The 13,063-nt window shown below is 48.6% G+C and overlaps 1 protein-coding gene across 1 annotated transcript; it reads left to right on the plus strand.

Annotated features, from left to right (window-relative positions):
* Nucleotides 1-6,534: 6,534 nt before the first annotated feature.
* Nucleotides 6,535-8,109, plus strand: LOC139279463 (ras association domain-containing protein 10-like). The gene has a single exon (XM_070898591.1). The coding sequence runs from the start codon at nt 6,633-6,635 to the stop codon at nt 7,941-7,943; it is 1,311 nt and encodes a 436-aa protein (XP_070754692.1). The 5' UTR covers nt 6,535-6,632; the 3' UTR covers nt 7,944-8,109.
* The last annotated feature ends 4,954 nt before the right edge of the window (nt 8,110-13,063 follow it).

The raw sequence follows: 13,063 nt of genomic DNA on the forward strand, positions 1-13,063 counted from the left end.
GAGCACGTGTCTACAACCACAAGGAATATTTTACCCAAGAAAGGGACTGCATAGTCGTAGTGTACCCTAGACCACGGTTTGGAGGGCCAAGACCGTAAACTTAGCGGCGCCTCCCTCGGTACATTGCTTAACTGCGAGCATGTATTACATCTGTGGACACAAGACTCTAAGTCCACATCAATACCGGGCTACCACACGTGGGATCTGGCTATCGCTTTCATCATTACGATGCTTGGGTGGGTACTGTGGAGGTCATTGATGAAGGTGTCTCTGCCCTTCTTGGGGACTACTAGTCGATTGCCCCACAGAAGGCAGTCTGCCTGTATTGACATTTCAGCTTTGCGCCGCTGGAACAGCTTTATCTCTTCCTGCTGGATGCGGGCTGATGCGTTGGTATTTATCCCTTTACTCTCAGAAAACAGGGATATAAGTGGCTTATGGTCAGTTTCCAATTCGAATTTTAGCCCAAACAGGTATTGATGCATTTTCTTTACCCTATAGACACACGCTAACATTTCTTTTTCAATCATGCTGTAGGCTCTCTCGGCCTTAGACTCCTGGATGCATAAGCGACCGGTTGCAGTTTCCTGAAATCATTAGCTTGTTGCAATACACACTTGACGCCATATGACGACACATCACATGCTAGTACCAAACGCTTACATGGATCATACAACACAAGCAATTTGTTTGAGCATAACAATTTTCTTGTTTTTACAAAGGCATTTTCTTGGCTTTTGCCCCAAACCCATGTAGTAAGACATGCAGTGATTCTAGCAGGGTGCTGAGACCCGGTACGAAGTTACCAAAGTAGTTCAAGATTCCCAGAAACGACTGCAGCTCCATCACGTTCTGTGGCCTCGGTGCGTTCTCGTTTGCCTCCGTCTTTGCGTTGGTGGGCCTGATGCCGTCCGCCGCAATCCTCCTTCCCAGGAACTCCACTTCAGGCGCCAGGAAAACGCACTTCGAGTATTTTAACCTGAGCCCCACGCGGTTGAGTCGACTAAGAACCTCCTCCAGGTTCTACAGGTGCTCGACTGTGTTCCGACCTGTGACCAAGATGTCGTCCTGGAAGACCACGGTGCGCGGGACCGACTTCAGTAAACTTTCCATGTTTCTCTGGAATATCGCCGCCGCTGATCGGATTCCAAGCGGGCATCTGTTATAAATAAAAAAATATTTGTGCATGTTGATGCAGGTGAGGGCCTTCGATGATTCCGCCAGTCCCTGCGTCATGTAGGCTGAAGTCAGATCCAGCTTCGTGAACGTCTTTCCTCCCGCCAGTGTTGCAAAGAGTTCATCGGCTTTTGGTAGTGGGTATTGGTCCTGCAGGGAGAAACGATTGATAGTTACTTTGTAATCGCCACAGATTCTGACGGTGCCATCTCCCTTGAAGATTGGGACAATAGGACTAGCCCACTCACTGAACTCGATCGGTGAAATGATGCCTTCTCGTTGCAGCCGGTCTAGCTCGATCTCTACCCTTTCTCTCATCATGTATGGTACTGCTCTCGCCTTGTGATGGATGGGTCGCGCCCCTGGAATTAGGTGGATCTGCATTGTTGCTCCTTGGAATTTCCTGATGCCTGGTTCGAACAGCGATGGAAATTTGTTTAAGACCTGGGCACACGAAGTGTCGTCAGTGGGCGATAGCGCTCGGATGTCGTCCCAGTTCCAGCGTATCTTTCCCAGCCAGCTCCTGCCGAGCAGCATGGGACCATCGCCCGGTACCACCCAGAGTGATAGCTTGTGCACTGCTCCATCGTAGGAGACCTTTACGGTAGCCCTGCCAATTACAGGTATCAGTTCTTTCGTGTAAGTTCTTAGTTTCGTGCGAACTGGAATTAAGACTGGCCTTGAGGCCTTGTTGCACCACAAACTTTTGAAAGTCTTTTTGCCCATGATGGTTTGGCTCGCGCCCGTGTCCAGCTCCATTGACACCGGGAGTCCATTTAGTTCAACATTCAGCATTATCGGGGGACAATTTGTGGTGAATGTATGCTCCATATGTACCTCTGCCTCCTCAATCTGAGGCTCTGGTTCGTCATGATCCTCTGTGGATCTGTCCTCCTCTGTAACATGGTGGGTTGCAGGTTTAACAGGCTTAGCAGCTCGCCTGCACACTCGTCGGAGGTGTCTCATTGTTCCACAGCCCTTGCAAACATATACTTTGAATCAGCATGAATGTAAACGATAATCACCCCTGCAGCACCACCAAGGTGTTAATGGCCTTGCATTCATCACCCTTGATGATGGACTCTGAGACATCTGCGGACATGTAGCTACAGGTATGTATGACCTGCCCTGTATGTTACGATTCGAAAACAACATCACTTTGTTCACAGTACTTGTAGCAGCACTTGTGTGCTGAGAGATTTGCTTCGTATTGTCACTGGTAGCAATGAACGCCTGGGCTATCGCTATGGCCTTACTCAAGGTTGGGGGTCTCTTATCAAAAGCTTGCGAAGTATGGTTTTGTGGCTAATGCCAAGTACGAAAGTCTCCGAGCATGTGCTCAAAATGTCCTTCAAATTCGCAATGTCCTGCAAGGCACCTCAGCTCGCGACATAACTCGCCACTTCCTGGCCTTCAGACCTTTTGTAGGTGTAGAACCAGTACCTCGCCATCAGAACGCTTTCCTTCGAGTTCAAATGATCTCGGAGCAGTTTGCACAAATTGTCGTACGATTTCTCCGTGGGTTTCGCTGGAGTGAGCAGATTCTTCATGAGGCCATACGTTGGTGCCCCAGAGATGGTGAGGAGGATCGCTCTACGTTTGGCAGCGCTCTCTTCCCCATCTAGCTCGTTGGTCACGATGTATTGGTCGAGTCGTTCCACAAAAGTTTCCCAATCATCTCCCTCCAAAAATTTCTCCAGGATATCCACTGTTCTCTGCATCTTTGGATTCACTATCTGTATCTCATCGCCAGTTGTTGTGTATGGAGAAAGAGTCAGACTGAACACTGTGAGCTCAAAGTAAAGTGTGACCTTAGTCTTTTATTGCAGGTCTCCAGAGTGCCTCTCCAACCTTTGAAGCCTTCTTAAATAGCTGTGCTCCCAAGGGATTATGGGATCCCTTGGGACTCCGGGGAATGAGCCCTCTGGTGGCTGTACAGAATAAATACAAGTCCACATATCTTAACAGGTTTTAAGAAGGAGAGAGCGGTAGAGAGGTTTAGGGAGGGAATTCCAGAGCTAAGGGCCCAGGCAGCTGAAGGCACAGCCACCAATGGTTGAGCGATTAAAATCGGGGGATGTTCAGGAGGACAGAATTAGAGGAGCGCAGAGATCTCGGAGGGTTGTAGGGGCTGGAAGAGCTTTCAGGGATAGGGAGGAGTGAGGCCGTGGAGGGATTTGAAAACAAGGATGAGAATTTTAAAATCGAGGTATTGGTTAACCGGGAGCCAATTCTTTTCCACAAAGAGTGTTCCTTTAAAAAGGACCCAGTCTGCAATTTATGCCACTTAAAACGTTGCTTCGTTGTTCAGAGTAGAAGAGCAATTTCCGCTTCCAAAGATTGGTACAATGGAATGTTCTGTCTCCCTCAAACCCCCGACTCTGCAACCCACCTCCATCCGCACATGCCTGCCCACTCTCCTCTGTTGTGACTCAAAGTGAAGCTGCCTTAGAATAATAAGGAAGCAACGCTGACCCATTGAGAGGGACTGACGCTCTCAACAGATGAAACAATGTCAGTGATGGATGGAGAGGGGAGGCTGTAAGGATTCTTCCCCACTGAGCAGCGACCGCCTGATGAACAGATTCCCCGAGTCCATTATATGCTCGTTCATCTGAATGGGAAGCTTTTAAATGGCGCCAATCAACTCAAACACCCTCTACACAATATTGATGAATAAATAAATTAAAAGGCAATCTGATTAAATGTCGGGGGCTTGCTTGTTGCTTGAGGCCTTCTGTGACTGGTGGGCACCGGAGGGATTGGAGTGCATCATCTCAACAAGGAGCAGGATTTCAATTTGAGTTATTCAGGTTCCCTTTTAACATTTTTTGTGGGTCTTGGTGGTTGGACCCCTTTAACAAGGAGGCACGTGTTTGAATTCAATTTGCAAATTGTCATATTTAAAAGAGTTGTCAGTGGATTGAACAATAACATCAACAACATGTATTTATATAGCGCCCTTAACATAGTGAAACGTCCCAAGGCGCCTCACAGGAATATTATGAGATTTAAAAATTTGACACTGAGCCGCATAGAAATAGAAATTAGCGCAGGGAGGTAGGTTTTAAGGAGCGTCTTGAAGGAGGAAAGAGAGGTAGAGAGACAGAGATGTTTAGAGAGGGAGTTCCAGAGCTTGGGGCCTAGGCAACAGAAGGCACAGCCACCAATGGTTGAGCGATTATAATCAGGAATGCTCAAGAGGGCAGAATTAGAAGATTGCAGACATCTCGGGGCGGGGGTGGGGGGGGTGGCACGTTGTGGGGCTGGAGGAGATTACAGAGTTAAGGAGGGGTGGGGCCATGGAGCGATTTGAAAATAAGGATGAAAATTTTGAAATCGTGGCGTTGCTTAACCGGGAGCTAATGTAGGTCAGCGAGCACAGAGCGTGATGGGTGAGCGGGACGTGGTGCGAGTTAGGACATGGGGGCAGCCGAGTTTTGGATCACCTCTAGTTTACGTAGGGTAGAATGTGGGAGGCCAGCCAGGAGTGTGTTAGAATAGTCAAGTCTAGAGGTAACAAAAGCCCCCAAGTTCCCACTCGGCATACAAGAACAATTATTTACATTTGTCTTAAATGAACACTCTTAAAAAAAAATATTGCACCGGGGGAGTTCAGGAAAAGAACTGAAGTCTGAGGCTGGGGCAAGGCTGGTTTCTGGACAAGAAAAGATCCTGAGCAAACACTTGTTTCAAGCTGAACTGCGCTTCAGCGGAAGGGAGGAAAGATTGGCTGCTGCCAATTGCCTTGATGTGCAGGCCAGATAGGTTATTTAAGCGGGTCCCCGGGGTTAATATTCAAGACTTGGTTTGAAGCCCTCAACTCTTTGTTTAACAAGACATCTTTAATTGGCCTTGGGTGTATTCATTGCAAGTCGTCCAAGTGTAGGAATCAGAGGACTTTCCAACCCTTTCCTGTGGAGAGAGAGAGAGAAAGAAAGAGAGATTGTTAGATATATCCTGGGCGCAGCAAAATTAAGGAGGGTGTTGTTGTGAGTTGTAAGAGTTTAGAAAAAATAATTCAGAGATTGTGCTAAGCCAGTGATCTTATTAACTGTCTGACTGTATCCCGTCAAACAGCACGCAGTCACTTTCCTGGTGGGCAATGAAAACATTCCAAGGACACCCTCAAAACCTCCTTGATAAAGTGCAACATCCCCACCGACACCTGGGAATCCCCGGCCAAAGACCGCCCTAGGTGGAGAAAGAGCATCCGGGAGGGCGCTGAGCACCTTGAGCCGAGAGCATGCAGAAATCAAGCGCAGGCAGCGGAAGGAGAGTGTGGCAAACCGCACTCTATGTTTCTATGTTTTCTATGTTTCTATGGACTGTAAAGTCACCTGAGAACTCACTTTTAGAGTGGAAGCAAGTCTTCCTCGATTCGAGGGACTGCCTATGATGATGATGACTCTTCTGGAGTCAGGGAGAATGTGTCTCTTACCCTCCTCAGTGAAATGAGGAACATGAAATGGGGGGGCCTAGATAGAGTGGCTAGGAAGGACCTGTTTCCCTTAGCAGAGAGGTCACTAACCAGGGGACATAGATTGAAAGTAATTGGTAGAATGATTAGAGGGGAGTTGAGGAGAATTCTTTTCGCCCAGAGGGTGGTGGGGGTCTGGAACTCACTGCCTGAAAGAATGGTAGAGGCAGAAACCTTCACCACATTTAAAAAATACTTGGATGTGCACTTGAAGTGCTGTAACCTACAGGGCTGCGGACTAAGAGCTGGAAAGTGGGATTAGGCTGGGATGGCTCTTGGTCGGCGTGGATACGATGGACCGAATGGCCTCCTTCCTTGGTGTAAATCTCTATGACTGTATGAGGAGTGTGACTGTAGTCTGTCTGTACCTGAACAAAAACCAAGAAGTGAGTAAAGTAACAGACACAACAGCAGATAGTGTGAGAGAGTATAGGGGACTGTAGGGGGCAGCCTTGTTCTGAATGAATGTGTGTGTGTGTGTGTGTGTATATCTGCCAAAGAACCTGGGAGTGAATCTCTCCAATTCTGCAACTCTGTTAAACGGTTTGGAGTTTTATTTCGACTTTTTTTTTGGGGGGGGGGGGGGGGGTAAATGTTAATTTATCAAGCATCTGGGGATTTGGTGTTTATTTTCTGTTCATTAAAAAAGATAACCCATCCTGTTCCCCCCACCAAGTGCTCGGAGATGCGTCTACCTTGAAGGAAAAGGGGGCGTGTGATAATGATGTGGATAAGTTTTTCAAGCCTAGTTATTGTCAATGAGCTGTCACATGATGAGAGGGAACTGAAGGAAATAGTTACATAGCAGCACCGGCCGAGAGAGGAGCTGGGGGCTGAGAGTTCCATCTTGTCTAGTTGCTGGGGTGAGAGTGGGGAACAATTGTTTTTTTTGGAGTGGACATTGACTTTCTGAAGCTTGAGAACGGAGGGGGTGGTGGGGTGTCAGGGGCAACCTCTACCCTCTCGCACTCCTGTGATGGACATAGAGGACTACAAGATCAGCGTGTGGGTGTGCCAGGAGGAGAAGGTTATCTCGGGGCTGACCCGGCGCACCACTTGCGCCGATGTGATCGCTGCGCTGCTGGAGGAGAGCGGGCTGGACGGAGGGAGCCACAAGTTGCTGTCGGGAGCCCCGCACTCCTACTGCATGGTGGAGAAGTGGAGGGGCTTGGAGCGGACGCTGCCGAACAAGACCAAGGTCCTGCGGCTCTGGAGCGCCTGGGGCGAGGAGCGGGAGAAGGTCACCTTCGTGCTGGTCAAGAGCCAAGCCTCGCTGCCCAACAATGGTCCACGCAGCGCCGAGGCCAAAGTGGTGGCCAGCAAGGAGAGCCCCTGCAACCTGCGAGGCACGGCCCGGGCCACCCTGGCACTGCCCGAAGACAAGCAGAGGAGGGTGGTTCGTAAAGCCTTCAGGAAACTGGCCAAGATCAACAGGTCCAAGAGGGAGGAGAGACGCGGCAAGGGCGCGCCTTGCGCCGAGCGCATGGAGACCTTGGTCCACCTGGTCCTGTCCCAGGACCACACCATCCGGCAGCAGGTCCAGAGGATCAGGGAGCTGGACCGGGAGATCGACAGGTACGAGGCGAAGGTCCACTTCGACAGGATGAAGAGGCACGGGGTTAACTACGTGCAGGACACTTACCTGGTGGAGGGGATTCCCGAGAGCGAACCCAGAGAGCCCCAGAGCCAAGAGGCCAGCCCCGAGCTGGAAGAGTACACCAGGAACTGCGAGGAGGTCCTGCATCTCCAGGAGGAGCTGGCCCTGCAAGAGGAACATCTGGAGAAGGTCACTCTGCAGATCCAGGAGGAACTCAACCAACGCTGGATGAGGAGGCGCCAGGGGGAGGTGGCTAGCCCCTCTCAGCCCCCAGAGACGGAGGGCGGGCCTGAAGAGGACTCCTTGCTGGACCACGAGAGACTGGAGTCCCAGCTCGGCGCCAGCCTCTACATCGGGCTGAGGCTGAACGCTGACCTGGAGGTCAGCCGGAGCGACCTGGTCTGCTGCCAGAACTTGCGCGACCAGAAGCAGAGCGAGCTCGACATCTTGCTGGAGAAGGTCAACTCGCTGAGCACCCAGGGCGCACCGTCTGGGGAGGAGGGCGATCGGACATGTCCCCAGCTCGGTGTCCCCAAGAGCAGGCCCCCTCCGGACTGCGGCGGGGGCTGGCTGGAGTCTAGAGGTCTGTCCACCAGCTGCCAGGCTACTGACGAGGATTCAGACACTGGTCTGAGCTCCATGAACAGCCAGGATTCTGACACCATCCCCATCTCCGAATCTCTGGTATAGCGTCTGAAAAAAAGACTCCCACCATTTGGCAAACAGCCCACCCTGTCTCACCGCACCAACTGTGAAGAATATAGGTGCTTTTAAAAAAGGGACATGGACCCTACAACTTTCGAGATGGGATAACTTACAAATTATATATAAAATTGGGCAACTTTTGGTTTGACTAACAAGACGGCGTTGTAATTGGAGCGAACAGCAATAAAATGAACCTTTCCCTCTCCAAACCATTGTTGGACAAGATTTTTTTTATAGAGAAGTATTCGTTTCACTCTGGTTGCCTGTCGCCTTTGCTAAAAGTTGGGTGTAATAAGTCTCGAGTTCCCGAGTTTCTTTTGCAACTGTGAAATTAATTACCTTCTTCCTCCGTTACCCCGTCTATAAAATGCTGAATTCTATCTATAATGTAAGATTCAGGGTGTGTTTTTAATCCAGGATGTATCTTAATAGTGCCAGTCAATCTGTTCCTGATGTTAAAGGAGTCGGGGTGGGTGGGGGACTGGGAGGTTGGAGATTAGCGGGGGAGGGTCCAGGGGGGACTGGGGGACTGGGGGGGTTGGGGATTAGGGGGGTCCAGGGGGGACTGGGGGGTTGGGGATTAGGGGGTGTCCAGGGAGGACTGTGGGGTGGGGATTGGGGGGGGGGGAAGTCCGGGGGGGGTTGGGGGTTTGGGGATTGGGGGGGGTCCGGGGGAAACTGGCGGATTGAGGAGTAGGATTGGGGGGGGGGGTGCGGGGGAATGACACAAAACTTGGAAGTATAGTGAATAGTGAGGAGGATAGTGATAGACTTCACGAGGACATAGATAGGCTGGGAATGGGCAGACACGTGGCAGATTAATTTTAACGCAGAAAAGTGCAAAGTGATACATTTTGGTAGGAAGAGGCAATATAAACTAAAGGGTACAATTATAAAGGGAGTGCATGAACAGAGAGGCCTGGGGGTATATGTGCACAAATCATTGAAGGTGGCAGGGCAGGTTGAGAAAGTGGTTAAAAAAGCATACGGGATCCTGGGCTTCATAAATAGAAACATAGAAACATAGAAAATAGGTGCAGGAGTAGGCCATTCGGCCCTTCTAGCCTGCACCGCCATTCAATGAGTTCATGGCTGAACATGCAACTTCAGTACCCCATTCCTGCTTTCTCACCATACCCCTTGATTCCCCTAGTAGTAAGGACTTCATCTAACTCTTTTTTGAATATATTTAGTGAATTGGCCTCAACAACTTTCTGTGGGAGAGAATTCCACAGGTTCACCACTCTCTGGGTGAAGAAATTCCTCCTCATCTCGGTCCTAAATGGCTTCCCCCTTATCCTTAGACTGTGTCCCCTGGTTCTGGACTTCCCCAACATTGGGAACATTCTTCCTGCATCTAACCTGCCCAACCCCGTCAGAATTTTAAACGTTTCTATGAGGTCCCCTCTCATTCTTCTGAACTCCAGTGAATACAAGCCCAGTTGATCCAGTCTTTCTTGATAGGTCAGTCCCGCCATCCCGGGAATCAGTCTGGTGAACCTTCGCTGCACTCCCTCAATAGCAAGAATGTCCTTCCTCAGGTTAGGAGACCAAAACTGTACACAATACTCCAGGTGTGGCCTCACCAAGGCCCTGTACAATTGTAGCAACACCTCCCTGCCCTTGTACTCAAATCCCCTCGCTATGAAGGCCAACATGCCATTTGCTTTCTTAACCGCCTGCTGTACCTGCATGCCAACCTTCAATGACTGATGTACCATGACACCCAGGTCTCTTTGCACCTCCCCTTTTCCTAATCTGTCACCATTCAGATAATAGTCTGTCTCTCTGTTTTTACCACCAAAGTGGATAACCTCACATTTATCCACATTATACTTCATCTGCCATGCATTTGCCCACTCACCTAACCTATCCAAGTCGCTCTGCAGCCTCATAGAATCCTCCTTGCAGCTCACACTGCCACCCAACTTAGTGTCATCCGCAAATTTGGAGATACTACATTTAATCCCCTCATCTAAATCATTAATGTACAGTGTAAACAGCTGGGGCCCCAGCACAGAACCTTGCGGTACCCCACTAGTCACTGCCTGCCATTCTGAAAAGTCCCCATTTACTCCTACTCTTTGCTTCCTGTCTGACAACCAGTTCTCAATCCATGTCAGCACACTACCCCCAATCCCATGTGCTTTAACTTTGCACATTAATCTCTTGTGTGGGACCTTGTCGAAAGCCTTCTGAAAGTCCAAATATACCACATCAACTGGTTCTCCCTTGTCCACTCTACTGGAAACATCCTCAAAAAATTCCAGAAGATTTGTCAAGCATGATTTCCCTTTCACAAATCCATGCTGACTTGGACCTATCATATTACCTCTTTCCAAATGCACTGCTATGACATCCTTAATAATTGATTCCATCATTTTACCCACTAGAGGCATTGAGCACAAAAGTGTGGAAGTTATGATGAACCTGTATAAAACACTGGTTCGGCCTCAACTGGAGTATTGTGTCCAATTCTGGGCACCGCATTTTAGAAAGGATATGAAGGCCTTTGAGATGGTGCAGAAAAGATTTACAAGAATCTAGGGATGAGTGACTTCAGTTATGTGGATAGACTGGAGAAGCTGGGGTTGTTCTCATTAGAAAAGAGAAGGTTGAGAGGAGATTTGATAGAAGTGTTCAAAATCATGAGGGATCTGGACAGAGTAGATCGAGAGAAACTTTTTCCATTGGCAGAAGGGTCGAGAACCAGAGGACACAGATTTAAGGTGGCAGAAGAACCAAAGGCGACATGAGGAAAAACATTTTTACCCCGGAATGCATTGGCTTAAAGGGTGGTGGAGGCAGATTCAATCATGGCTTTCAAAAGGGAGTTGGATAAGTATCTGAAAGAAAAAAATCAGGGCTCCGGGGAAAGGGCGGGGGAGTGGGACTAGCTGAAGTACTCTTGCAGAGAGACGGCATGGGCTCGATGGGCCGAATGGCCTCTTTCTGTGTTGTAGCCATTCTATGAAAAGAATATAGAGGCATGGGAGAAGGTGCAAAATAGAGTTACAAGGATGATACCAGAACTGAGAGGTTAGAATTATCAGAAAAGGGCTCTTTATAAAAGTGAAAGTTGAGGGGTGTCTTAATAGAGGTCTTTAAAATTATGAAGGTTTTGATAGGGTAGACGTAGAGAAGATGTTTCCATTTGTGGGCGAGACCACAACTAGGGACCAAAAAATATGTAGTCACTAATAATCCAATAGGCAATTCAGGAGAAACGTCTTTATTCAGAGAGTGGTGAGAATGTGGAACTCACTACCACAGGGAGTGGTTGAGACAAATAGTATAGATGCATTTAAGGGGAAAGCTGGATAAACACAAGAGGGAGAAGGGAATCGAAGGATATACTGATGGGGTGAGATGAAGTAGGGTGAGAGGAGGCTCGTGTGGAGCATAAACACCAGCATGAACCAGTTGGGCCCAATGGCCTGTTTCTGTGCTGTAAATTCCGTGTAATTTTATGTAAACACAGTCCCCAATTGCTGTGGATGCTGTTAACGCGCCTTAGCTGGTAATTAAACATCACCTTCCGTGTGTTAAGTAGTTTGTGAATGCACCTCTAATTATGCCTCTTCCCATGGCTGTTGAGAATATGCAATGGGAGTTTAATTATTTGTCCAGTACGGCACACTTTGCATCTCCCCCTGCCTTGATTCAGTTTGCAATTGCGTGCGGTGCTCCACTTAAGTAGTGCGCATTGGGATAAGGGTCACATCTGGTGTTTTACCTGTAATAGCTTCTGGGGAGCAGACAACAAGGCAAAAGGAACTGGTCACAGCTGGCAACTGAGAGCAGTTGGGTCCCTGCAGCTTCAGTGCTTTGACAAAGAAGTTGGGCAAGGCTGTTCCCGTCTTCTGGGTCTTCTCACTAACGTGAGCTCTTCAATTCATTGATGACCTAGCGAAGCACAAGGAATTAACTAGGCCCAGTGCGTGCTCAGCTCCACCAAACCTGTTCAAGAGTTGAGGGAAGGAAGCAGTTGGAAAAGTATATTAAACCAGGAGGGTCAGTAGCCAAAGGACACGGATTGAAGATAATTGGCAAAAGAACCGGAGGGGGAGATTTAGGAGATTTTTTTATTTCACACAGCGAGTTGTTGCGATCTGGAATACGCTGCCTGAAAGGGCGGTGGGAGCAGATTCAATTGTAACTTTCAAAAGGGAATTGGATAAATACTTGAAGAAGTAAAAATGTGCAGGGCTGTGGGGAAAGGGCAGAGGGGAGTGGGACTAATTGGATCACTCTTTCACAGAGCCGGCACAGGCCTTTTTCTGTGCTGTAAGATTCTATAAGCCAATGCTGTGTTGTACATTTAGTGAGGGAGTTTAGAAGCCATTGACAGCACAAGAGGTACTTTACTTTAATTAATTTACTTTAGAATTGTTGTACGATGAGCATTGTTAGCAAAGGCCGAATGCACTAAAGCAGGCTCACCTACCTTATCTACTGTCGGTGCCTGGGGCATGTTGTTCTTGTTTAATGGACTGCAAATGCTGCTGTGTGGAGACCCTGGGCAACTATTATTGCACAATTGGGGAGCACCTTGAGAATATTGACATGCTTCTATCAGCATGATTGAGCTCAATACCCAGGGGACATAGATTGAAAGTAATTGGAAGAAGGATTAGGGGGGAATTGAGGAGAACTTTTTTCACCCAGACGATGGTGGGGATCTGGAACTCACTGCCTGAAAGGGTGGTAGAGGCAGAAACCCTCACCACATTTAAAAAGTACTTGGATGTGCACTTGAAGTGCCGTAACCTACAAGGCTATGGACCAAGAGCTGGAAAGTGGGATTAGGCTGGGATAGCTCTTTTTTAGCCGACACGGACATGATGGGCTGAATGGCCTCTTTCTGTGCCAAAAACTTTTATGATTCTAGGCCACCTCTGTCCTAACTGCTGAGTGATGGGGGTGGTTGTCCGACATGAAATTAATTAGTTCCTAGGCCTGGAACTCAAATAAGGTGGTAAACCGAGGTTTTGTCTGCTCTCTTGGGTGGACGTAAAGGATCCCATGGAATTATTTCGAAGAAGAGCAGGGGAGTTATCCCTGATGTGCTGGCCAATATTTATCCCTCAATCAACATCATTGAA

The sequence above is a fragment of the Pristiophorus japonicus genome, chromosome 14 (genome assembly GCF_044704955.1).
Source record: "Pristiophorus japonicus isolate sPriJap1 chromosome 14, sPriJap1.hap1, whole genome shotgun sequence".
NCBI classification, from domain to species: Eukaryota; Metazoa; Chordata; class Chondrichthyes; family Pristiophoridae; genus Pristiophorus; species Pristiophorus japonicus.